Source organism: Lynx canadensis, chromosome A1 (genome assembly GCF_007474595.2).
Source record: "Lynx canadensis isolate LIC74 chromosome A1, mLynCan4.pri.v2, whole genome shotgun sequence".
NCBI lineage: Eukaryota > Metazoa > Chordata > Mammalia > Carnivora > Felidae > Lynx > Lynx canadensis.
Genome location: NC_044303.2, coordinates 22,830,676 through 22,858,538, shown reverse-complemented (window position 1 = coordinate 22,858,538; position 27,863 = coordinate 22,830,676). Strand labels below are relative to the sequence as shown.

Below are 27,863 nucleotides of genomic sequence, written 5' to 3'. Positions count from 1 at the left end.
CGAGCGCCCGTCCCCGCTCCCCGCCAACCGGCAAGATCCTGCGTGGGACCTAGGGCGGGGGCAGAGTCTGGCGCGGCGCCCGGCCCCGCCCCTCCCGCCTGCGGTCCCGCCCCTCCGTCCTCCCCGCTCCAACCCCGCCCCCGGGGGTGCGAGCCGTCTCCGCCCTCGCCCGGGAGCTGTGAGGCTGCGGGAGCGCTGCAGCAGTAGCCGCCTCAGCAGCCGCGAAGCCGCTCGCTTCACCTCCGTCGTCGCTGAGCCGCTCCCGGCCGAGGAGGCTGCAGCCGAAGCCAGGAGCCCTCAGCCCTCGCCTCGAGCTCGCCGCCGCCCTCCGAGGGCGCCCCAGGCCGCGCCATGGTGAAGGTGACGTTCAACTCGGCTCTGGCCCAGAAGGAGGCCAAGAAGGACGATCCCAAGTGCGGCGAGGAGGCACTCATCATCCCCCCCGACGCCGTCGCGGTGGACTGCAAGGTCCGAAGGCCGGGGAGGTCGAGGGCCGGGGAGGTCGAGGGACTGGGAGCTCGGCCCGGCCCGCAGGGCTACGCGGGGCCCGGGGCGTCTCTGCGCTTCGCGGTGGCGCGGGGGTGCGGGCGAGGGTCCTCGGGAGGGTCTCCGGGCTCTCCTTCTTCTGAGGCTGCTCCCCCTTGCGTGTCCGGCCGCAGCTTCTCCTTTGTAAGAAAGTGCGTGTGCAGGAATCGGTGCTTAACACGGGATCAGGGGCTTGCGAGGCCTGGAGAGAGGGATCGAAGAATTGTGCCGAGTTCACGGTCGTTGTGCAGTCGGGGGAAGGTGCGTTGGGTCGTGACTGGGTTCGTTCCACCTGGAGACCGGCGGCGACATGCAAAACAACGAAAACAACCACAGAGTTTGGCACTTCCTCCCAGTGTAAATAATGTGCCTAAAATGGCTGACATCATTACAAGCCTAAACCTCTGTTGCTTCCTACTTTCGTTTCCAGGCTGAACAGCACTTGGACTAAGTCCAGCTGCTGTAAGTCTCTTAATTTTAAAAGCATTTTCTTTACCTCCTTTTTCCACGGCCCTTCGGTATTGGCAGGTGAACTTCACTTTGGGGTCTGGAGAGGGGGGGCTGAGGAACGGGTGACGGAAGGAAGCGAAATGACGATCTTTTCAGAGTAGCCTTTGGCTACTGATTTTATAGTTAAAACAAATATTCCCGGTAAAGATCCGTAATTACTGTGTACATGTTAGTGTCAAACCGACAACTGGTTTTTCAATTATATAAGCGTCTTTATGAGGACCCCTTACGCTAAGTGAAACTAAGCGGGAGAAACTTGTCCAAGTCCCTTATAAAATTCTCCTTTATTTCGCAAACTCCCCCTTTTAGTCCTAATTAAAAATCAGGAGTGGGACCATAATTGTGGTAGCTTTTAGCGGCTTACAATAATAATTCATTTAGAATATGATTGTAATTGTCTCAAGTTAAAAAGGAAAGACTCCTTGCCTATTTTCTACGGGATCTTTGGGCTGCAAAAATTCAGTCCTCTAGGTAGAAATTAGCTGTAGAAGTTATTTATGCTGCACAACTTACTTTTTCCTTAGCATTTTTCACGACGTGTTATCAGTAGGGCACACTTAGTTTTCACTTAAAAAACAATAATTGTGTGCAGGTGTGAGTAATAAGTTATTTTTTTATATGGTTTAGTGAAAGTTACTATTGAAAAATATGGCACTGACATACTATAAAAAATTTGAGATTATGTGAAGCTGGATGTGCCTGTACTTATTTTTTGGGAATGTTCTGGTTAAAAACAAAAACATCAGGGGTTGATTTTTAAATGACTGCCTTGCCTTGAAATAGGAACAGTGAACTGATTCCCTAAAAGGATTAAGAGTTTTGGTATTGGTATTGTTTTTCTGAATCCATTGCAAACAGTCTTGGTCTTAAAAGAAAATGTTTGGAATGCACAGAGGATAATTCCAGTAGCAAATTATTATCCTAGCTCTGTGTTTATTTAACATTCATTGCACCTAAAATAGATTGTCAAGTGCCCTGTCATAACAGTCACAGTCTCAGATACATATAGAGATTTTAATCGTATTATGTATCTTTTAAAAAATCCTAGAAATAAATATAATTCCTCCCGTTTAAAAAAAGGGAGGGAGAAAGCATCAGATGATGTCACTTCAGAGAGCTTTTCTCTGTTTCTCTGTACTGAAGGAGATTTAAAACTCTGGATGAACGACAGAATTAATTTGCTAGGCAGCTTTAAATCTGACTTTTAACATTTTCTGTCATTTCTGAAATGTTAACTTTGTTTTCAGATTTTCAGAATTTCTCGCAGTTTCAGCATACGCTAATTTTGTTTTCCCAGCAGTTGTGAAAAAGTAGCCATTGGTAGCTCTGTGCTTTGTTTTCTATTTTCTTTTTCTATTTGCTTTCTATTTTCTTAGATCCTATATCTAAATAGAAATACTTGAACTAAGCTGTGAGGGCCAGAGTATTCCTTTGTAACCACACAGCAGTCATGGATGAATAGGCAGATAAAAAAATGACTAATTCTTTTTCTAGCAATAAGCTCAAAGACTTCTTTTCTTCAGTGAGTGACAAAATATTGCTCTACATTAAAAGTAGAACCCGTATAATCAGTCACTTAACGGTAAATGAAGACTTTGCTTAGTAATAGACGTTGTGAAAGAACTTCTGATCTGCATCTTAGCTTGGGCTGTGATTACATAATGTGCTCTAGCTCCTTGGGGTGACTTTACCAGTAACCACTGGTTTGACTGCCCATATTCTGCACCGAATCAGCCTTCCTTTTTTCCCCCTGGGGCATTTCCTTGCCTTCCTGGTTGGTTGAGAGAATCAAGTAAAGCTAATTATGGACCAGAACTCCTGAACAAGACATTTTTAATACCTTTAAACCCTCCTGGACCTCAATGTCCAAAAGACATTTGTTTCTCAAAATGTACAGTTAAGGGTCACCTGCCCTGATGTCATTTTGGATTCTGGTTAAAAAATGCAGATTCTGTTGGTTAGAATCCACCAAAGAATTCTGATCTCTACCACCAAGAATTCTGATCACTCCAGTCATCTGTCTTATGTAACACACATTCCAGTACTTTAATGTTGCTTCTGTCTTTTGCTGTTTCTTTAGCTCTTATTGCAGGTTCCATTGCCCCATTTTTCAGTCTTGTCTTTGCAGTAGCTGTCAACTCCCAACAGCCATGTCTACTGATTATCTCAACTAGCTCGCTATTTACTATTCTTAATGTTTATTTATTTTTGACCGAGAGAGAGAGAGAGAGAGAGAGAGAGACAGAGACAGAGAGACAGAGCATGAGTGGGGGAGGGGCAGAGAGAGAAGGAGACACAGAATCCGAAGCAGGCTCCAGGCTCTCAGCTGTCAGCACAGAGCCCAACGCGGGGCTTGAACCCACGGGCCACGAGATCATGACCTGAACTGAAGTCAGATGCTCAGCCAACTGAGCCACCCAGGCGCCCCTATTTACTATTCTTTCACCACATTTTCCCTTTAATTTTTCACCTTCCTCTGCCTGTCCCAACTGTCACAAAGCTCAGAGATAAAGATACAGAAATAGCAGAGTATGACCTCTGTTCTGTGTAACAGGTGAATTTGAAATCCCATGCATGTTTTATGTTAGGTGCAGCAATTCATTCACTTACATTTGTGTCTATAACTTTGAGCCTTGGAAAACTGTTATATATTTGCAGATATGAAAGAAAATACTTAATGTACTGAGTCAGAAGTCCCAGTTTTGTCTTTACATAACTGAGCTTGGGCTTAAGTTTTTCATTTTCTTTATCTGTTTGATGAGCGGGTACAGCCACATGGTCTATAAGGACTCTTCCAGTTTTACAACTTGATGAAGATGTTAGGATTACATAATTATATTTGGCAGGAATTAAATTGTTTTAATTGTGAAAAATAACAACTACCTCCTCACCCTAACCAGACCGTGCCCTTTCTTCTTCCCCATGTTTAGCATGTTATCTTCGTATTAAGTAGCAGTGGGTCAAAGAGAAAAGAAATGGACCAAGGTTTTATGTAATAAACCAATTTTTTATTTTGGGTTACCTCACCAAGAGAGTGCACCCACATGAGCAAGGGAGGGGGCAGAGGGAGAGAGAGAGAGAGAGAGAGAGAGAGAGAGAGAGAGCGCGCGTGCAAGGGAGAATCTTAAGTAGGCTCCACTCTCAGCTTAGAGCCAGATGCTGGGCTCAATCCTAGGACGCTGTGATCATGACCTGAGCAGAAATCAAGAGTCAGACACTCAACCAACTGAGCCACACAGGTGCCCTTTGGGTTCCCTCATTTTAGAGCAGTAGTTGGTAACAGCTTTTTTGGTAATGCCTAATTATGAAACACCTTTCCCAATATCAAAACTCAGAAAGCTTAAATTTGCTTCATAGGTATTCCTGCCGCTGTACTGCTGAAAAATAGCATTGCCTCTCTTCTGCCCTGCATTGTAGTTGTAGACGTAAAAGGGAGAGAAAAGGAAACTGCTTGTGTGGGAGAGAAGATGGGGCAGGATGGAAGTGGGAGAAAAAGTACAGGACCACTACCCCGGTTAAGTTCTGAGTTACCCATTACAGAATGGCTATTTGGACTTAGTTCTTTACACTTTCTGGTGTTTCCTGTTTGCATAAATAGGACTAATGGGTTCAGTAATTTAGCTTTGTGGTGGTGGTGGTGGTTGGTTTTTGTTTTTTTGGTGCGGATGAAGGGGAAGGAGGAACATAAAATATATGACATTTACTTAAATGTGTTGACCTTTAAAGAAGAGATTGGGAGCTTGGTTGTTTTTAAATAATCTACATATCATTACCTAGTTGTGTAATTTAGTGCTTGTAAACAGTGGCCAGTAAAAAATTTATAGTCCTTAACATTTTGGTTCTCCAAGAGGGTATTTATCGATAGTTGAAGTGTGAGGGTTTAATATTGGGAGATAAATTAAGTGTCCCCTGTGCATACCACATGACTTGGCAGGACCTGACCCCTCCTTCCACATGCCTCTGGGGTTGCTGCTGCTACTGCAGAGGGTGGACAAGGTTGCATATTGTGCATTTGGAGGACAAATTACATGCCTGGGGTCTTCACAGTGTCACCTTAAACATATTTTGTCTGTACTAAACAGAAGCAAGTGTATCATCCTTAGCAAAATAAGCGCATCAGATGTTGTAGAATTCAGCTCTGCCATATAAGTGAATATAAGCGTTTTTTTTAACCAGAAATATCTTTTAGAACTCATGGCACAGGCTTAGTTATAGTTGATTTAGAATTTAACTTATAAAGTTTTCATTATATATTACTAAAGCTTGATGTGCTTTAAACTAAATGTTCATTGAAAAATGTAGTAAGTAGTAATTCTAGGACATTTTATTTCTCCTTTTCTATCATATCATAACTTAATATCTAGAGTGCCTATTTAAAGGCATTTTCTTTTTCCAAAAGGAAATACTTTCTGAATTCATATTATAACTAAAGCTACTTGGACTGCTTTGTATATCATAGTGTCAATAGAGGAAGATCCAGAAAATATTTATGTCTTTTCAAATACAGAATCGGTGAATTCATCCTTTTAACCTTTTAGGTAAACTGTAGGTACCTTTTAGGTAAACTTGGCAATTCTTATTAGAGCTTAGACTGAGGAGTTAAGGAATTTGCCATCAAAAGGCTTTTTCAGGTCATAACTCCTGCCTGTTTTAATACAGGATTTGACATTTCTGAGTTTCTCAGGTGGTTTTTGTCCAAATGATATAGAAAACAGTCACACTGGAACTAGGTTTTCAAGAAGCTTATGTGCAGAGTTATTTCTTGGCTCTCTTATTTTCTTTGCACAACACTTAACAATGAATGTCTTTTACAGGGTAGATGGCTAAAAGTTTAGAAATTTTAGTACAGATATGACCCAAAGAACATCATTAAAAAATCATTTAGTTGTGATTATCCCCTTTAATTAGTATTTATGATACATATTCTTAATAGCTTTAAAGATATCTACGATATAATCCTCTTTTATGTGTTACCAGCAAGTGAATGAACAAAATTATTTTAAACAGTTGAAGATTTTTTTTTTAAGCTCTTTAATTGATTTGAGGGGAAAAACAATTTTATGAAGTATTTCTTTAATTCTGTCACTTGGGGAAAAATCAGGAAAGAATGAACATAGGCTTTATTCTTATGCAGAAGAATTTTAATCTTGAGTTATAGAAATGAAAAAAGTATTCTTTTTTATATGATAAGAAGGATATTCTGATTTTTCACTTAATGTATTATCTTTTAATGTTGATAAGGTTCCCACAGTAATTATAGGACTTAGATCTAGTGTGTGTGTGTGTGTGTGTGTGTGTGTGTGTGTGTGTGTATGTATCAGAAGAGAAATTAATGTTGAAATAAAATTTGTGTAAATGCCTGAACATTTTCAAGTTAAATATCTAGGAACTTTATTTGAAAATTGACACTAATTATGGTGTTAGATATTGGAGATTTAAAAATATTTGCGTAAACCTTTTTGGCATAGTTGAATTTCATACTTTAGGAAATGAAGTCTTGATGGGTTTTTGTATATTTGAAAGTTTGTTTTAATGCCAACATTATTATTATTATTTTCTATTTGAGAGAGAACTCTCATGGGTGTATGTGCATGTGGGCTCAAGTGGGAGAGGGGCAGGGCAGAAAGAGAGTGAGATAGAATCTCAAACAGGCTCCGAGCTGTCAGCCCAATTGGGGCTCTGTCTCAGGAATACTGAGATCATGACCGGAGGTGAAATCAAAGAGTCAGACTTTAACCAACTGAGCCATCCAGACAACCCCCGGCCAAAATTATTTTTAAAAGTTTGTCTGTTTCCCAAAACACCTCAGTGGCTTAGTCAGTTAAGTGTCCGACTTTGGCTCAGGTCATGATCTCACAGTTCCAGGGTTCAAGCCCTTATGGGGCTCTCTGCTGTCAGTGTGGAGCTTGCTTCAGATTCTCTGTCTCCCTGTCTCTGCCCCTTCCCTGCTGTCTGTCTCTCTCTCTCAAAAATAAACATCTTAAAAAAATTTGTCTGTTTTGCAGAACGTATTAAGATTAAAGCCTAAATCTTGAATTGTTTACTCTGCTTTAAATATGATTATTATGTTTAAAATTATTTAATACCAAGCCCCAAAAGGTGAGTTGCATTGTTAAATAAATTAGTTGGATCACTGTAGTGTCCAAAAGAAGACCCAGCTTTGTGTTGGGAAAAATGATTTCCAGAGTCCGTCTGTCTGCGTGTGCATTTCTTAAAATTCATTTTCTCAGCCAACCTTTTAGTATTTCTGTTCTGCTATATACACTCTTCTATCAGCTTTTATCTTTTATTTTGTAGCTTTTGTCTTCAATTTATTTTTTCCTTGCTTTCATCTTAGTGCCAAGAACATTTCCCAAGCGAGACATCAGAATTAGCCGGGGCAATGATAGACTCTTTAAGCAGAGATCACAAACTCAACGCCTCCTGGGCCCAAGCAGATAAATTAGTGAAGCTGGGCTTTTTACCTATTAAACAAGTTAGAATATTCTTCATTTTCATTTAAAAAAAAAAAGGATCCAGTGTTGTTTGATTCTCCAGTTTTTAAAGGCAAGGTAGAATCAGGGTTTTTATTTGAAACCTGAGTTTTAAATATTAACAACTAATTAATACAGGAATTTCAGGCAAGAATTGACAGCTTGACATGGGCCACTGTTTTAGTCTCCTTTATAGTAGAGAGCAGGGCTGGCAAATTATGGCCCATGTGTTCAAATGTGGCCTGCTGCCTGTTTTCATATGGCCCATGAGCTAGGAATTACTTTCACATTTTTAAATGGTTGAGGGGAAAATCAACCAGTTTCTCCCTTTTGCCCCAGTATCCTCACTCAGTAAAGGGGTACAGATCAGGAAGCCGTTGAGTCTAGTAACTGAGAAATCAGACTAGGCAGTTCTACTTTAGGATTTAAGTCCTATCTCTACTAGCCCTTACTGTGATACTCAGCTATGTCTCATTTTCTTCTTCTGCAAAATGGCGAGTATGATAATCTGTAAAAAGTTTATCACTGTGCCTGGAATAGAGTGAGAGTAAGACACCATAGACATTAGCTGCTGTTATTACTACTACCATTACCGTCACTTATAACTACAGCTGTCACAGGGTTTGGCATTCCTTAGATTATTAAATAGCTATGTGATGTGAGACCAGATGTAGCATCTGTCTAGTTTTCCTGTTTGCTTTGATTCCACTTTGCACATGTCACTTGTTTTAAGGAAACTTACCTTAAAGATTTCTAGAAGTAGAAGATTTAAAGATAGAAGTAAAGTTAACGAAGCAGGGCAGTTACTAATTTCAGTTTTGTTTTGTTTTTTTATAGACCAGTGCCCCACACTAAAGCCATTTTCAGATAGGGTGAGATCCTACTGGCAAATGTTAATGTTGTAATCTGGATCTGGTAACTTGCACAAGTCAGGAAACCTCCCCAAGACTCAGTTCCCTCGTTAGTAGGATAGTGTGGTGACACTGGCCTTCTAGAGAGTTGTTGGGATGAAATTAACAATACCTGCTACATAGAAACTTAAATGTTAAGACATTTCCTTCATTCCCTATCTATTAAAATAAAGACCCACTTTTCTTCCTCATCATTCTTGTTCTGGAATATTACTTCTTGTGTTTACTGTTATTGTTTATCTCTATGTCACATGTCAGTTACATAACAATATTGTTATTAAATCACGCTCTCCAAGGATTCTGATGAGGATTCCTTTCTATAACATGAAACCCTTAGCCTTCAGTAGTTGTATTCATTTTCCTGCGAAAGTGGATATTTTCCATCACATAAAGGATGTTAATAGAGTTTTATAAATTTAATTTTGGGTTTTACCAAGTAATACTTTATTTTAAAATGCAAATAATCCTGCCCTATCACAGAGGAACCCACTTTTTAAAAATCACACTATAATTATATTCATTACAATGCAAATTTTGAGTGTACAGTTACGTAAGTTTAAACATACGCACCTGAATAACAACCCAATCAAGATAGAATGTTGCTGTCAACTCACAAAGTTCCCATGTCCTTGTAGAGTCTCCTCCTCTCCCCTTAGAGGCAACCACTATTCTAATTTCTATCTTTGAAGATTAATTTGAGGCAATTGGGTTCACTCTGGCTTCTTACGGTCTTTTGTTATCAGAGTGGCCACTAGGCTACACTCTGCCTTTCTGAAAATTAGAAAAGGCTGCCCTCTGCGGTTTTGGTGAGCAGAGCACAGACTGGATTCTGGCTTCACTGATCTCCTTGGCCCTGTATCCTTGTACTCAGAACAATCTGCCCAGCCGTATACGATGATCCTAGCTCCGTGTTTCTATAAATTAGTGTTTCTCAAACTTTCTGGTCTCAGGACCCTTTTGTACTCTTAAAAATTGTTGAGGATCCCAAAGAGTTTTTGATTAATGCAGTTTATATCTATTGATATTTACTATATTAGAAGTTAAGACAATATTATTAACTTAAAATAACAATAATAAACCTATAAAACATTATCATAAATGACAATTTTATGAATACTGAACTTTTCCAAATAACCAGAAAAACTTTTTAAATTTATATTCAAGTCAGTTAGCTGGTTACAGTGTAAACTGGTTATAGTGTAAAATAACCAGAAATTTTTAAGAAGGGTAACACTTCTACATTTTTTCAATACTCTACTGAATAACTTAGTAGAAGACTATTAATAATAGCTGATTCTCACATCAGCTTTTGTGGTCAGCTTATTGTGCTATCAAAAGTTGACTATACACTAGTCAGAGAGTGAGAATGAAAAAAAAAAAAAACAGTGTCTTAGTTTTTTTATGAGAATAGTTTTGACCTTGTGGAACCCCTAAAAGTGTCCCTGGACCACATTTGGAAAACTACTCTCCATATTTGCTTATGCTGCTGTTCATAGTTTTTGTTTTGTTTGTATTTTTTGCAGTTTTAGCTTATCACCTACTGGCTTCCTTATATGGAAAGTGAATATTTAGCCTTTTCTATATATTAACATATTACAAACATAGTCTATTCTTAAGGTATATTTATAGTAATTTCTGGTTAAATTGATATTCTTTCCTTTTATTGTAATTGACGTAAACATCATTTACACCTGAGTAATGTAGCTTTATTCTATTTCTTTTCTCATACAAAACCTTTTTATTATCCCTAGAGTTTAAAAAAATGTTTATTTTTGAGAGAGAGACAGCAAGAAAGACAGAGCATGAGTGGGGAAGGGCCAGAGAGAGAGGGAGACACAGAATCTGAAGCAGGCTCCAGACTCTGAGCTGTTAACACAGAGCCCAATGCGGGGCTAGAACTCATAAACTGGAGGATTGTGACCTAAGCTGAAGTCAGGCACTTAACCAACTGAGCCACCCAGGCACCCCATTTTTCTTAGATTTAATCATTGTTTCTTGGGCCAAGGAGAGTTGCTTAATTTTCTATGTATTTATTGTTAATTCATCTTCAGACTCTGACAGCAGGTCCTGCCTGTCTGTATTTACAGACTTACTAGGTAACTCATCGAGTTTTCTGTTTTTCTTGGTGGTATTCCACTTGTCATTCTTCACTTTTGCCATCCCAACTGGTTGTACTCTAAGCATGTTGCTATACAGATGTCCAAGAGTAATTATTATCTTAGAATTGAATTGCCTTTGTCTTTATTCTGTGTTGGATCTGCAGTTGTATGAATCTGAGAAAAAGTGTCTGAAATCAGTTTTTTAACAAACTTTGCTTGTCTGAGAATCTTTATCCTCACATTTAATTGACAATTGGTAATTTATTTGGGTATAAAAATCTAAGTTAGCAATTTTCTTTCACTGTTTTGATGGCATTGATTCATTTAACTTCTGGACTGATGCCATTCTGATTCCCGGTTCCTTATACATGACCAATTTTTTTTTCCCCTCTAGAAGTTTGGGATTTTTGTCTGTATGCTTTTGGCTTTCAAAATTTTTATTGACATAATTTGTTTAATGTCATTCATTTCCATTCTCTGGCTTACAGTTTATTAATTTGCTTATCCCTTTATTATTACTCTGTTGAGCTTTCAGGAAGAAGTAAACATGACTATTTAACTGGAAATCAATAATAGGACTTTTAACTCTGCTGTCTTGGTAGCTTTTTAAAGATTAAAAATGGATTTTATGGTAATAATAGCTAATAATGGAAACCATTATTATCTGCATTATTATCAGCACCATTTTTTAAAGTAATCTTTACACCTAACATAGAGCTCAAACTCATGACCTCCAGGTCAAGAGTCCCATGCTTTTCCAACTGAGCCAGCCAGGTGCCCCATATTAGCATTAGTTTTAAGGTCAGACAGGATGGCCTAGAAAGATAGATGAGGCATCTTCTGGTTTCCCTCTATAAAGTTCTAAAACTGTCTCCTTCATGAGTTATTTTAGAGACAACTCACTCCCTACCGGCTTTCTGGTTTTGCTTTGTGGCTTTATTACTCTACTTAGGTTCCATTTTTAAAAAAAAAAAAAATTATTTATTTTTGAGAGAGAGAGAGAGGGAGACAGAGAATCCCAAGCAGGCTCTGCACTGTGAGCACAGAGCCTGATATGGGGCTCAAACTCATGAACCATAAGATCACAACCTGAGCCAAAACTAAGAGTCAGATGCTTAACCAGCTGAGCCACCCAGGTGCCTCAGGTTTCATTTTTATAATTAATATCTTGCCTTTTCTATTTATTTTGAAATGTCTATATGCTGGTAAGCCTGACTTATTTTCCTTTGTTGTTTTTGCTTTGTGTGCATAGGATTTTAATACTTTCTGTTACTGTCCTTTGTAATTTGATGAGCAACAGAAAAATCGTATTAATTTTCAACATAATAAATACAATACTACTGTTATAATAGTTAACACATAGTGCTTAATATGAGTGTGCCTCAGTTCAAATAAAATTATGATAGCAGAATTCTGAAGAAACTCAGGCTAAGTCATTTCTGATTGGATATGAGGTTTATCCAATTATTACCTGGTGTCACTTCACTTATTATCAGTGTATTTGCGTAAGCTATTTAGTCAGGTGGTTTACCTAATAGCCCCATGCTTTTCCTTCCCTAAGATGTACATGGAGTGAGATGATATTCAGGCCTTACTAGTTCTGAGATACTACACAAATAATTTCACTTAACTTCTCTGGGCCTCATTATATGTATCTGTAAAATGATGTGTTGGACTAAATGACCTTTCATGGTACCAGTAGATCTTTTCTTTCTGAAAACTGTACAGATCACGTTTTCAGAAGCATCTACTTCGTGGCCAGACACTATATTAGGAATTTAAAAATTACTAAGCATCCTAGCCTTCAAGAAAGCACCTAGTACAGCTGAGAGAGACCAACCAATTGTGTAAACCAAATTAGTAACAACCTATTTAAATGTTGCAAAAAACGCACACCCCTGGACTCTAGAGCTAGGAGAGTGGTGGGATAAGGGAGCAAGATCAAATGTGAGTGACTACTGATGTATTGTGCGTGTATTTGGTGCTAGGCATAGGTTCAAAGCACTTTTTATGTGTTCATGATAGACAAGTATCTCTCATCTCAAGAACTGGAATTTTTTTCCAGTAATTTTGTCTAACTTTAAAAATTCTAAACTTGGACAGAAGATTTAACTTTCTACATTTAAATTATTTGGTGCTTTTAGAAAAATATAGTTGGAATTTTCTTACCAAGAGTTCTGCATTTTAAATGGAATTACTCATATTTGAACATGAATATGAATTATCTTGTTGAATGACTTTGAAATCTAAGATTTTTACAAAAATGAGTCCAGAATGAGTTTGCTTCCCCCCACCCCCAATCTTGACACTTAATTTTATAATGAGTTATAGCAAGTAGAGCATTCCTATCACACTTTTACTTTGAAGAAGACAGTTGGTATTCTTATTAGGAGCAATATGAACTCATAATTCAGCCAGTGGCAGAAGAACTCTATCTTGACCACTTTATCTGTCTCTGGGAAAGGCTATGATTAATAGTAAATAGCAGTTGTGGATAATGCTGTTGTTTACAAACGTCTGGTTGTTACTGTTAGTGTAGGCTTTTCTTTTGACTACTCAGTACCTTTTGATCTCACTTCATAAAATAGAAAATTCTCTTCAGTAGAGATTGAATAAACACTGAAGAATAATGAGTACCTTTAAAATATGTAAAAAAAAACAAAAAAAAGAATAGAAAATGTTTAAGGTATGCCTATATTAATATTCTGCTTTGTGTCAGATACTCTGCTTGTCCTTAATGATATAAAGTGATTAAGTTGTGATCCAGCACTAAAAGCATTTTATAGCCAATTTTTTTTTTTAGTTCTGACCTATATATATTTTTTTAACCCAGGCCTGTACCAATTTATATAATGCCAGTAGTCTGGTTCAGATTTCATAATTTTTTACAGTAGTTAAATTATTATAAAGTGGCTTAAATCTTTCATTTTTTTTTGTTTCTGTATTGCTGCTCATGTATTGTTGTAGGATTTGTTCACAAAAAAGACATTAATGAAAATCTGTTTTGTAGACATTGTAATTTTCTATTAATTTTGCTCTTTTTAAACCTCTCTCTAGTTCAAGTACAAAATAATGCAGTAACTTTATTATCCATCTAATGCCAAGCACTTAGAAAACTCTTCCTTTTTATGTGCCAGACACATTTGTCATGTGGACTTTATCATCATAGTTGAGATTCTAGCAATCTTGCTTGAAAAGTACCTGAAAAGCATAATTCAGATACTAATTTAAATGAACAAGACAAAATGCAAACAAATCTTTGATATTTTTATAGAATTTAGCTTCTTAGCCATAGATTTTGTGTTCTACATATAACAGAATATATATTTGGCAATAGTGCTATAAATAATTAGCAGACTGCTGGATCGTGTCTTTTTTTTTTTTTAGTTTTATTTTATTTATTTAGAGGGAGAGAGACGGCCAGCGGGGGAGGGGAAAGAGGGAGTGAAAGAGAGTCCCAAGCAGACTCCCCTCTGGCAGCATGGAGCCTAGGCAAGCCCAAGCAGAGCTCAGAACTCGGGAACCATGCTGAGATCATGACCTGAGCCAAACCCAAGAGTTGGCCACTCAACAAACTGAGCCACCCAGGTGCCCCGGATTGTGTCTTCTTGATTCTTTCATACTCAGGAAAGAAAACTAATGTAGGAGTCAGGTGAATAGAACATATACAAATAGTAAATGAGTGGCACTGGTATTCTACACAGCAGTGATCTGTTGGAGCAATCACCTACATAACTTTTGTGGTTCTAAGAATATAGGTAGGAAAGCATTTTTGGAAAATGCTTTGTTTGTCATTTTAGAATTCTTGCTTGAGTAAGAAGCGATTTAATTTTCCCCTCTGATACTGTAAAATCTTTTTCCAGTTGGTCTTTTCAGTACTGTTGTAGATTGCTTTGTATTGGCTTCAACCCCAGTGGATACTTGTTTCAGCTTAACCTTTCCTAGCTAAATTAGATGGTGGCAGGATAATAATAGCTATCATCAGTTGAGCACTTACTGTTTCCTACATACCAAGCTGTGATCTAAATGTTTCACATATATTTCCTCATTTAATCCCTACACCAACTCTGTGAGATAGGTGCTATTATTAATCCATGTTTATGATGACATAATTGATTCAGAGAAGTTAAACTTGTCCACCTGTTTCCCATTCTCCAAAATTCTGACATTTTTGTCTGCTGTCTTTTCATTTTTGTCTTCTCTTACAGGTTTATATCTTTTCCAGCTTCTTTAGTAATCATTTACTTGAGTCTGAGGAAAAAACCCTGTCCCGTTCCTTGCAAGTTGGGAAAGGAGAGGAATTTGAGTTTACTGGAGTATTATTTGCATACTGAAAATTCAGCCTTTTTAGGTATACAGTTGTGTTAATTTTGACAAATGTAGTTGTATAATCATCACAGTCAAAATGCAGAATAGTTTCCTTACCCCAAAATGTTCATACCGCTTCGTAATTCTGTCTCTCACTCCATTCCTATTTCCTCTTTCTGTAGTTTGCTTTTTCCAGAATATAGATGGTATTATACCTGTAAGTAGCCTTTTATCATTCTCATTGTCTTTATATTTTCTGGGAACTGGGTGTTGTCTAGAACAGATCTTCCATTCCTGTAGTTCTTGGTCCATGGTTTTATCTAGGCTTGTTCAGTTCCAGCTCTTCTCTGTTACCACTTTTGGTTTGCTGATACTATCCATATCCAGATTTATTGTTTATAAGAGAATTCCTGTTGTGTCATTTAAAGCATTGGGGTTTTTTGGTTTTGTTTTAAATTTTATTTTGTTTTAGAGAGAGACCGAGCAGGAGAGAGGGGCAGAGGGGTAGAGAGAGAGAGAGCCAGACTTGGGGCTTGATCCCACAACCCTGAAATTATGACCTGAGCTGAAATTGGGAGTTGGAAGCTTAATTGACTGAGCCACGTACATGCCTCAAGCATTAAGGTTCTCTATTCACCATACTAATTCAGTCTGAAACTCAGAAGTCAAAATCCTTTATATAAGGAATGGTTTAGACTGGTTGGTTTATAAAAATTGGTTCTCAGAAGGAAGCACACCTAGTCAGAGTAGGAAATGAAGATCAAGGTTAAAAACTAAGCAACACGGTAGAAAAGAATATGGTATGTTGGCCTTCAACTGGGGAGAAAAATGATGAGAAGTTGAGAAAACTAGAACAATGAGGAGAAACTCATTTGTAAAAATTTGAATCATTAGATTCTTTTTAAAAATGTTGTCAGCTAATTCTGTATTTTGGAAAATAGAATATAGGCCAAACACATCCCTGGGCAGCTGGCCTGTGTAACTCTATATTTATCTATATTACCAAATGTGTTTTAAAAATGTACATGTTTCTAAGTAACCAGATCTATTTCTGCAGGTTCAGTAGTTCATGCTACTTTGAGTTGAATAAACTGTATTGATTCTTGTCCATATTTGTCTCGTTGTTATACTTAAAGCATTTTTATGCCTTTTTTCTTCTCCTTTTTCTTTTTCTTTCCTTTTCATTTTTCTTTTCTTTGCTTTCTATGGTAATACAATTTTTAACCCTAGGAGATGTTTTCTTCTTTAGTATTCTGGTTCCTAAAGCTTTGTTATTGCATTTGCTATAATAAATTGCATAATAGTATAAGTGGGAGCTTTGGAAAAAATGTCTCTTCATTCATCCTATAAAGAAGTCTCAAATGGAAGTGCCTGAGGATGTGAAGGGATTCGTTAGTATAGGAACAGTATAAAAATTATATGAAAACCCTTGTGTTTTGTCTGAGTTAAGTTGATAATGGAGGCACATTTACTGAAGCCTCTTAGGGAACTGACTGAGGTGACCTAATTCTTAACTAATTGAAGTACCAGAACAGAATTTACCCTTCATTTTGCATAAAATATAATTTGTTAAGTAATTTTACTTCATCATATGATGATAAGATTTATTTGAACCAGAAATTAGTTCAGTGAGAGAGCGAGAATGCTTCCAAAAACTGTCTTTCCATACTGCTGTGGAGGGATGATTATAGGCCAGAGTGTGCTTCAGTGTCTTCATTTATAAACTGGGGTAAAAACTTGAGGTTTTAGGAAGATTAATGAGATGATAATTGTACAGCACCTATGGGAGCTCTTTTACCTCATCAGCATAATTTAAGGTGCACCAGTTTTATTGCAGTACAAGGGGAGGAAATGTCTCTAACTTGTTTTAAATTAGGCCAGGTAAACTTATATACCCTGGCAAGGAAGCCCTTGTTCATGGGTGTTTCCCTTTTTTTTGTTGATTTTTTTGTTGTTGTTGCTGTCCTTTAATTATGAAATAATCCAAGCATAGAAAATCAGAGAATGTGTAGTACCATTTGATATGTTTTTAAGTCTTAAATATCATACAGTGGTAATATCCAACTTACCTTTTTTTAAAAATTGGGCATTATGTTTCTGAGATTTATCTCAAAATCAACTATGCTAGTTGATTTCATTTTAATTATTATTGTGTGACCCTAAATCCTTTATTCTCCACTTGATGGACATGTAGGTTATTTCTAATGTTTTTCTTAATTGACCATTCTGCAGTAATAATTTTTAGACCTTTGTGTACATGTATAAAACTTTATCTAGGGCCATATTCCTAGGAATGGAATTGCTGGGTTAGAGGGTGTGTGTGTGTGTGTGTGTGTGTGTGTGTGTGTATCTTCAATTTTATTAGATTCTGCCAAATTGTTCTCCAAGCAGTTGTACCTGCCAACTGTATGAACATTCTCAATTCCCATTACTCCACCCTTTTCCTAGCATTTGGAAAGCATTAGGCTTTCTCTATTGCCTGGTATTATAAGAACTTGTTTGATGTTTTTTTTTTTTTTTTTCTCTGCACTTTCCATATTGAAGTATAATTTGCATGCAATAAAATTTGCCCATTCTGTGTGTATAACTTGATTGAATTTATGGTAATTGCATAAAGTTGTATATCCCCCACCATCAAGATATGAAACATATCTGTTACCCTAAAAAATGTCCTTATATGCCTTCAATTTCCCTTCACCAACCCTTGGCCATGGCAACCACTGAGCTACTTTTTGTCACTTATATTTGCCTTTTTTAGAATTTCATAAAAAATGGAATCATGCAGTAAATAATCTTTTGTGTTGGATTTGTTTCACTTAGCATATTTTTGAGGTTCAATATGAAACATACCACAATTTATCTATTCCTCATTTAGTGGATATTTGTGTTGTTTCTAGTTTGGAGCTATTATGAATAATGATGGTATGACTAGTCACATATATAAATCTTTGACTCAGTTGATTTTTAATTACTGATGTTCAGCAGTTTTCTGAACTTTAGTTTGAATTATTTTTCTTTCTCAGATTTTCTAGACAGTGATATCATTTACACATAATGATAGTTTTGCATCCTTTATTTCTTTTTCTTTTTTTTTTTTTTAATGTTTATTTAGTTTTGAGAGACCTCAAGCAGGGGAGGGGCAGAGAGAGAGGGACAGAGGATCCGAAGTAGGCTCTGCGCTGACAGCAGGGAGCCCAATTTGGGGCTGGAACTCACGAATTGCATGATCCTGACCTGAGCTGAAGTCGGATGCTTAACTGACTGAGCCATCCGGGTGCCCTGATAGTTTTGCTTTTTTTTTTGTAATCTTTATATCTGTTCTTGTGCTTGTCCGTTGTGTACTAGGTAGGATGTGTAGTATAATGTTAAATGGAAACATTCGGTTTTAGTGAGCAGCCATTATAATTCCCTGACTTGAAATATTATGGTATAAGTCTGAAGTTTCACCATTAAATATGAGGTTTGCTATGGGTTTTTGATCATTAGCCTTATTTATGTTAAAGAGTTTTACCTCTTGGTGCACCTGGGTTGCTCAGTTGGTTAAGTGTCTGACTTTGGTTCAGGTCATGATCTCATGGCGTGTGAGTTTGAGCCCTGCATTGGCTCTGTGCTGACAACTCAGAGCCTTGAACCTGCTTTGGATTCTGTGTCTCCCTCTCTCTCTCTGCCCCTCCCTTGCTTGTGCTCTGCATCTCTCTCTCTGTCCCCCTTTCTTGCTTGCGTGCTCTCTCTCTCTCAAATAAACATTTAAAAAAAAAAGGAGTTTTACCTCTTTCTAGTTTGCAAAGAGATTTTATTATGAATAGGAGTTGGAGTTTGTCAAATGCATTTTTGACATATTTTGAGATGGTCATGGGGTTTTTCTTAAATTTCATATATGTGGCTTTGGGTTTTCTCTTTACAGTGTTAATTTAATCATTTAAATGCACTTTTAATGATCACTTAGATTAAAAAATTTTCTGTCTTCAGTATGTTTTAATCCTTTCTCCATAATTCAGATTGTAATATGGGATGTCATTTATCTGTCATGAATAATGTTAATTTTGACTGTAAATTGCTTAAGGTATGAGCCATGTCTTAATCACATTTGAATTTCCCACAGGATCTAGCACAGTACATTGCAAATAACAGGTCCCTAATAAATGTTGAACTGGGCTAAGTACTTAGGGCTGCTTTTCTTTGCTAAATAGCCACACTCTGTTATGTGTCATGAATTCTTATGTTGCCCCCACCCTTCATTATCATGCTGGCTGCTGATGTAACTCTTATGGGTCATTAGAAAAGTAAATAACCAAGCTTTAAAAACAAATCTAAATTTCATTCACTCATCAAATATTTGTTGAGTGCCAACCAAGTACTAAACTTGGCTTGGAGCTACCAGTAATGCAAAATGAATATGAATGGATACTCACAAGAACCTTATAGCCTAGTAGGGAGAGAGAAGATCTGTATATGAATTATTCTAATGCAAGGTAGAAAATGATCACTAGAAATAAAAGGAAAAAAGATTAGATAGACTTTGAAGATCTGATAACTCTTCTAGGAAGTACATGACTGTGGTGCATGGACATGGATCTATGATTTGGCCAAAGACCCTTAGTTTCTGATTAAAAAAAAATTTTTTTTTAATGTTTATTTATTTTTGAGAGAGAGAGAGAGCATGAGTGAGGGAGGGGCAGAGAGAGAAGGAGACATAGAATCTGAAGCAGGCTCCAGGCTCCGTGCTAAGCTGTCAGCACAGAGTCCAACATGTGGCTCAAACTCACGAGTGATGAGATTATGACCAGAGCCAAAGTTGGACGTTTAACCAACTGAGCCACCGAGGTGGTCCTCCATTCTTAGTTCTTGTACCTTCCCCACCATGTTGGACACTCAGCCATACCACATGTGGTCTTTGGAGATGCTGTGCATTCTGGCTCCATGATTTTATTCATTCTTTGCCCTAAATATAATGCCCTTTAACTCTGTCTTCCACGTGGGTAATGAGCATTTGTCCTTCAACATTCCACTCTAGTATTATCTCCTCTGGGAGCTCTACTCCAAACACTAGCATCCCTTTTTCTGTGTTCTCCATTTTTCTGTTAGAACCCATATCATGTTTATGTTCTCTTTGTATATTTATTTTCCAGGCTGATCTGAATGATCTCTTTCTTGGCAGAGGTTACTTACACCAGTGCCTAGTACAGTTCTTGGCACCTAGTAGACATTTATAATTTCTTAAAATTATTGTTTGCTGACCAGTTAAAAATGATACATCAAAAGGCCTAGAAATTTGTCATCAACTTGACATTTGGGGCTGCATATTCTTTTACAAGTGTCAGCCCATGCTCTTTGGGTATTCATTTATGTGCTACTAGAGAAGGGAGTCTGCCAAGCAGGGTGGATGTTGTACGCACATTTGACTGTCTCAGCAGCTGATACCAAATGTTTGGAAATGACTGTTGCCATCTGTCATTTTCATCCCCCCCACCCTGCTTCCACCCTAAAATTAATTATGCTAGGAACTGTTTATTGTCTCCTTACATATTTATATCAGACAGGGGCTCAAGCAAAATACTAGACTTTATCATTCACGTTTTATAATACCTTATGACTCTGTGGAATTCTTAAAGCTTTCCGTTCACAGATGGAATATCTTCCATGATTTGATAAATTACTCTAGGCTTACTCTTTTTACACACTATTTTGTAGTGCACTTGTATTAAGTATTTGTACAGTACTTGGACAAGTTCACCTACTACAGCAAAGCGTAACGCTCTCACAGTGTTTGATCCAATCTTTAAGTTATAAGGCATTTGTTCTATATTGTTAAATTCTGTTTAAAACCTCAGTTAACCTAGGCACACACTATCTGGCTCTAAATTGTTCTTGGTTGACTGGGACGTCTGGGACTGGGCTTTTTCTCAGTAGTGTCATGTTGAAATTTCTCATCTTAGCATTGAAAACATAACCTTGACTTTCATTCTTTCTTGGTTGTATTCTTGCTTCAACCATATCTAGTATTGTTCATATAGTTTTTCTTCCTTTTTATTTGTATTCCCTGTATTTATCTGCAGAGGTGTGGGTCAAGTCTACTTTCTCCCTTAAGCCATCCTATATTCAGTTTTCCAAGTAAAGATCAGAGTCATGTACTTGAGTGGCTGTACATGCATACTACTAACTAGAACATCTTTTATTATGTTGGTTTCCAGTCAGTTGGAGCTTTTCTTTTGCTGTCTGTACTATGTGTCTTGAGCCATGAGTTAGATAACACTAGCAACTAATCTCGTTTGTCACCTTTTTGACATTAACCTAGGTACAAATCAGAAATTAGCTGTAAATCTGTAGTGACAGAGTAGTGGAACTGAGTTAGAAGGGCAAAGGGAGTATTTAAAGGACTGGATATTGTGACCCCAGATGGCATTCTAAGGCTAAATTATTTCCTTGAGTGGATCAAAATAAAAATTCTAACTAATTGTATGTCTCTTACCTTTGTAAGTTTTTCTCTGTTGAATCTTTCCTCATTTTTCTACTGCTTCTATCTTAAAAATGAAAACATTTGTCAAACGGGGATGTTTTTTAGGGTAGGGCAGTGGAATTATGGGATTATTTATGGATGTTTGTCTTATTTTTTTAAGACTCCAGTTGTTTAAAGAATTTGTTTCGTATTATTTGTTGTGTCCCTTATTTTCCTGTTACTTTTTCTTGTGTATTGTTAGGATTGCCTTTATACCTGGTGTGAACTATTAGCCATCTGTAGCAGACTAATACATAATTTTATAGTATAATGTAATATACACTGAAGGCTCAGCACCATAATACTTAATGACGAAGTTGTGTTGTAGCTTTTCCTGAATTTTTAAATGTTAGAAGATATTTTAATCACCAAAAGTTGTGCACAGACAATAGAAATTATAGACTATGTTCTTGTTCTAGAGGTATAAGTAGCAGAGGTGTTGAGAATTAGAATAAAAACCCTCCCAAGAGACTGATGGCTCAGCTTGAGTGGCATTGTGGTGACTTCTGGCACCACAACCTAATAATTCCTGGGTTGATTTTGATTAGAGAACTGAGTCTTTATATCTTGGTTTATAAAATGATAATCCTTTTTAGACTTCTTTCGATCCTGACCTTTCTATGATTCTCACTGGATATATGATACTGACCATTTTTGGTCTTTTTCATATTTTAGGACCCAGATGAAGTGGTACCAGTTGGCCAGAGAAGAGCCTGGTGTTGGTGCATGTGCTTTGGACTAGCATTTATGCTTGCAGGTGTCATTCTAGGAGGAGCATACCTGTACAAATATTTTGCACTTCAAGTAAGTGGAAAATGCTAAGGACTTTTTTGCCTTTCCTTCACATGTATTAGAAAATTGGCCCAAATTTATTCTAAGATGCACTTTTTGTCTGTGGCCTTTAGCCAGAGTGGTGGTCCTACTTTAGAGTTGTGTGTAAAAATCTGAACGTAAGTTTGCTGAGCCTTTTGGAAAGTCACTAAAAGCAGAGTAGTGTTGTTTTGAAATGTTGCTGACTAAAGAGTGTAGATTATTGGGTGATTTTTCAAAATTGACTAACCTTCATTTTCCTACTACAATTAGTGGCTAAGGTATAATATTATTAATTGCCAATTGAGTAAATACATCAGACAACATCACATGTTGTCTTGTTGATAGACTATAACTTGATACTCAGTTTGGACTCCCCTACAGTAGCCTTTGCTCCTGGGCACTGAATTCACTGGCACCACATCTCTCTGACTCTTTCCCAGTTTTTGGTTTCTCTTTAAGAATTGTGTGACTTCAGCAGTGATGTTGAAGTAATTTAGGATGAATGTTGTTTTATAACTTGAGAGTGTTTAATAGTAATCCTAGTGGGTTAAGACATGAGATTTTTCTTCTCATGATACTCATGATTTATGATCTGTGTTTTGTGATCTATTTCTCTTGGCAATAATTTCATAGGTTTATATTTTCTAACATTTTAAAATTTGGAGAAACTGTTGGCAAATAGATTTTATTAAAATAATGAAACATTCTGCCATAGTATGTATACATTTCATGTTCATTTTCTATAATTTTCAAGAAAATTGCATGTTGATAGACATTATTGAAATACTAGTCATCTTTTTCAATGCCGTTTTTTTTTACAAGAATTATATTTGATGTAGAAAAAAAACATTTTGCAATTACCTGTCCAGAGATATTTTTTTGCCTTAACGTATTGCTTGTTACATGCTCCTACCTAGTCTTTATGTAGATTTTTTTAAAAACAGTCTTTATAGTGATTTCTGTAATCTGTTAGGCCGCCTGTTATTTTCCACTTCATTGTAATACATTTTAAGAAAAAATCACAACTACTTGTATTCCTGTAAAAATTACAGAAAAACGACTCCTTTTTTTGGCTAAAAGAAAAATCATTTAGTCAGTGAATCATATCAAAAAGTTTTAAAAGTATATTTCAGAAAAAAAACATTCATTTCTGAATATATTCTTTTATAAAAATAATGCCTACAGGTAGAAGTAGGCCTATGTGTTTCTTCAAATTTAATTGTCACCAGATGAATAATTGCTTTTATATTCTATTTTTGTCGACTATAAAAAGTAAAGGAAAAATCAGCTGCTTTTCTCCTTCTGAAACAATTTTTTTTTTACAGTACTTCAAATCCCTGTCTTAAAGAATGTGTTAACTGTGTAATTAAACTGTCTGACTTGTCATCTAAAAGTAAGAGTTTGCAAGCAAAATGCTATTTAGATAAGCGGTGGCAGCTTAAGTAATGCTTACATTTAAAAACCTATCTCCCTCTGAATTGCTGAAATAGTGTTTAAACTCTCTATAGCCAGATGACGTGTACTACTGTGGAATAAAGTATATCAAAGATGATGTCATCTTAAACGAGCCTTCTGCAGATGCCCCGGCTGCTCGCTACCAGACAATTGAGGAAAACATTAAGATCTTTGAGGAAGATGAAGTTGAATTCATCAGTGTGCCTGTCCCAGAATTTGCAGATAGTGATCCTGCCAACATTGTTCATGATTTTAACAAGGTGAGTCAGGTGTCTAGAACTGTAAAAAGAATGCACGTTCTTTAATTTATGTTTTTTGCAGTTTTAATTTCAGTATTTTCTGATTTATTCTATTTAGAGTTTACTTTTTATTTAAAAAGAAAATGGACTTAGGTTTCTTCTTCCCTACAAAATGCCCTAACATTTGATGGATTTCTTTATCTGAAGCCTACCCTCAATGGACTTGGCCTTCTTCCATGTTAACTTTTCTTCCCTTGGCTGTGTTTACCTTAAAGCCCACCTTATGGCTGCTTCTCCTTTGCTAGTAAATTGCTATTTCTTACGTGCTCTCATTTTCTTAGATAAGAAGTGATTCACGCTCCCATTTCTGTGTAGCATTTTCAAATATTAGTAATCTTAGTTCTGTATCATTTTATTAATCTATTTTTAAGTTCTCATTTTACATTTCCCCCTAGTTTTGAATATTGTTATGCAATACAAAAAAGGTGAAGTGAGAATACAGTGACTATCCCAGATCCTCCACTTATTTCCAAACTTTTATCACATTTTCTTAATTTCTTTTCTCACATTTGACACTTGACCCCTAGATACTTGAGCTCTTGTCTCTTGTACATAACGTCTACATAACCATGTCATTTATTACCTGTAAGAAAGTGAACATGATAATATGGTATTATTTAATATCTAGTTAATAGTTATATTCCCCCAATAATTTTTGTCCCAAGAATTTTTTGTTTTCTTAAAAAATTTGGAAGTTTACCTATTATCTGTGGATTTTGCATCTCTGTATAGTTTGCCAGTTTGAACATTCAGGCGTGTCACTGAATTGAGCTTTGCAAATATTTCATGCCTAATAAATGCAACTGATAAGTGTTTATAAAGTAGTTTGAGAAATTACATATCTTCAAGGTAATAAGCCTATCCAAAGCAAATAGTAAATAACTAACACTGAGCTCGTAGAAATCAAAGTGTTTACATGATTTAATTGAACTCCTGTTAATCCTCAAAACCATCCCATGAGATAATCCTTCTCAACCACAGTCTCATCTGAACCACAAGAACACGGAAAACCATTTAATTGACTGTTATATCAGTTTCTCTAAGGATGGTAGTAACTAGTACTATTCTAGATGCATAGGACAGAAGTTAATTCTTACATGTAATGGATGGATACCTTGGAGGGCATTGGGGTTTACTACATGTGAGGAAACTGATTATCTCTCTTAATCAGATGATAAGGCTATTAATTTTAATAGTTTTTTGTTAATCACTTATAGAAACAAACCCCTGATAAGAATTTTGTTTACTAGTAGTGATAATTTTTCCTCTTTCAATACTACCTTCTGTTCCTATCCCACCAAATACTTCATTTGTTGAAATGCAAGTGATTTACACATTCTAAAGCCAGCCCATTTTAATGGTACAAATTATTCTTAAAAATCAGTTGCTATGTTACAAATATTAATCTAATGAAAATTTATCTTTTTCTTTCCAGAAACTCACAGCCTATTTAGATCTTAATCTGGATAAGTGCTATGTGATTCCATTGAATACTTCCATTGTTATGCCACCCAGAAACCTACTGGAGTTACTTATTAATATAAAGGTATAAAATGTTCAGATATTTCTTATTAATAATGCTGTTATCTTAGAATTCATGGTTGAGATATTAACCCTGTAAGTGCCCATCTTACTGGAAATACAGCCAAGAATTTTATAAAGAGGAATTAAGATGTGTGGTTTTGGGTTTTTTCCTTTTTATATTTTGAAATAAAATATAATTTCTTAAATTATGTCTTTGTTTTCCTAATGGGCCAGATAATCAGTAATAGACTTTTAGGAAGTACGATCTGTGTTGCAAACTATTCAACTCATAGACAATATGTAAGCAAATAGGCATGATTGTACTGCAATAAAACTTTATTTGTAAAAACAGATGGTGGGAAGTAGTTTGCCAACCTCTGTTGCACACATTTCCTCATCTGTTCAATGTATGTTTTGAGGTATTCATAGAATTTATTTTCCAAATGTAGGCTGGAACCTATTTGCCTCAGTCATATCTGATTCACGAACACATGGTTATCACTGATCGCATTGAAAACGTTGATCACCTGGGTTTCTTTATTTACCGACTGTGCCATGACAAGGAAACTTACAAACTGCAACGCAGAGAAACCATCAAAGGTAATACTTTTTATTGTTAAAGTGCTTGCAGCAAAGTTTGTTTTACTTTGTTGTGTTGAACCTAGATTTAGATGTAGGCTGATATTGTTATAATATGCTTCCACGAGTGAGAAAGTAAAACTATATTGTATCACTCTATAATATTTCTAAATTCCCAGAGAATCACCTAAATTCTAAATTCACTCTTCTCAGATAGAATAGGTGAATGTGAAATGTCAGTGCCTGGAGATGTTGTCAGCTCACGTTCCATGTAGTCACCCAGTCCAGCCTTCCATCCCGCCACTTTGGTTCAGTCACATTGTGTGAGAGTTCTTATCCAGAAGGTCTCTAGAGGAGCTCTTTAGGTGTGTGCTCAGGGATCTGGATTCTAAACAGAGAGTTTGCCTTTTGGATCACGTTGAAGATCATCATAGTCAGGTTAGTTAGAAGGGAATTTGGCTAAAGAATTAAGAGCATTGACAGAAGTAATGTGCCTTTGCCAAATCATTTAGCCTTTTTTTTTTTTTTAACCTGAAAAACAAGAGTGACAGTATCTCCCCCTTTCCTTTCAAGATCTTTGTAAAAATAAAATGAAAGTACATGTGACAAAGCTGTAGAAAGTAAGAAGTGCCACTTGAATCACTGTGGTGTGATTTCTTTGGAATTGTGGCACCTAGTAAAAGTGCTTTCCTGGCTTTTTGTTAGCACCTTAATAATGTTCTCTCACCTTGGATGATGAGTCACCTGAAACCTGCTTGATTTCTTACATTTTAAAATTATCTTTCTAGCTGATATTTTTTTTAAAAAGCCAGACTTACACATATAATGAAATATACCCTCTTTAGTGTGCACTTCTGAGTTTCAACAAATCACCACCACAGTCAAGATATAGAACATTTCCACTACAAAGTCATAAATTTATATGCGGCATTATCATTATTAATAAGATCTGTGAAGATACTTAGTTCAGACAAGAGGCAGATTATTTTCTCCAGTGTTAAAAAATCAAACCATAGAAGTTCATGGAATATAGAGTATAATATTTCTGTATATGTAAATAATAACTATGAAGATTAATATGAATTACTAAAGAACCAGAAATTTAAAAACTTTTCCCTCCAAACAGGTATTCAGAAACGTGAAGTCAGCAATTGTGTTACAATTCGGCATTTTGAAAACAAATTTGCTGTGGAAACTGTAATTTGTCCTTGAACAGTCAAGAAAAACATGGGAGAAAAATTTAATATTGCATCATAACCCCACCCTTTGTATTTTGTGCAGTGATTATTTTTTAAGATCTTCTTTCATGTAAGTAGCAAACAGGGCTTCACTATCTTTTCATCTCATTAATTCAATTAAAACCATTACTTTAAAAAAATCTTTTCTTCTTTCCAAGTGTGGTGTCTGTCTTTTATCTTGAATTAGTAGTTGTATGAAGTCATAGATAATAATACACCATAGATCTTATGTGTTAGGAAGAATTTAAATTTCTTTAAATCATTTATCCAGATTTTTACGTTTGAATTATGCATTTTCCAGAGGAGGGGTTATCTAAAGAAAAATCATATATATGCATACGTAAGAATGGACCACAGTGACTTATTAGTAGTTGTTAGCTGCCCTGCTACTTAGTTTGTTAGAGCATTTGAGCACACATTTTAATTTTCCTCTAATTAAAATGTGCAGTATTTTCAGTGTCATATTTAACTATTTAGAGTATGATTTCCACCTTGATGTTTTAATATCCTAGACATCTGCTGTAATAATATTTTAGAAAATGTTTGGAATTTAAGAAATAACTTGTGTTACTAATTTGTATAACCCATATCTGTGCAATGGAATATAAATATCACAAAGTTGTTTGACTAAAA

General features: G+C 36.4%; 1 protein-coding gene across 1 annotated transcript; it reads left to right on the top strand.

Moving 5' to 3' along the window:
• The first annotated feature begins 185 nt into the window (after positions 1–185).
• On the top strand, positions 186–27,863 carry ITM2B (integral membrane protein 2B). Its single transcript, XM_030310654.2, has 6 exons — positions 186–468; positions 21,998–22,126; positions 23,644–23,850; positions 25,325–25,435; positions 25,863–26,013; positions 27,119–27,863. Exons 1-6 carry the CDS (start codon positions 352–354, stop codon positions 27,202–27,204), a joined length of 801 nt encoding a protein of 266 aa, XP_030166514.1. The 5' UTR covers positions 186–351; the 3' UTR covers positions 27,205–27,863.

Coding starts and splice junctions, on each gene's coding strand:
- ITM2B (XM_030310654.2), top strand. CDS start 352: ATGGTGAAGGTGACGTTCAACTCGGCTCTGGCCCAGAAGGAGGCCAAG. Junction 469..21,997: donor CCGTCGCGGTGGACTGCAAG/GTCCGAAGGCCG, acceptor TTCATATTTTAG/GACCCAGATGAAGTGGTACC. Junction 25,436..25,862: donor AGTTACTTATTAATATAAAG/GTATAAAATGTT, acceptor TTCCAAATGTAG/GCTGGAACCTATTTGCCTCA.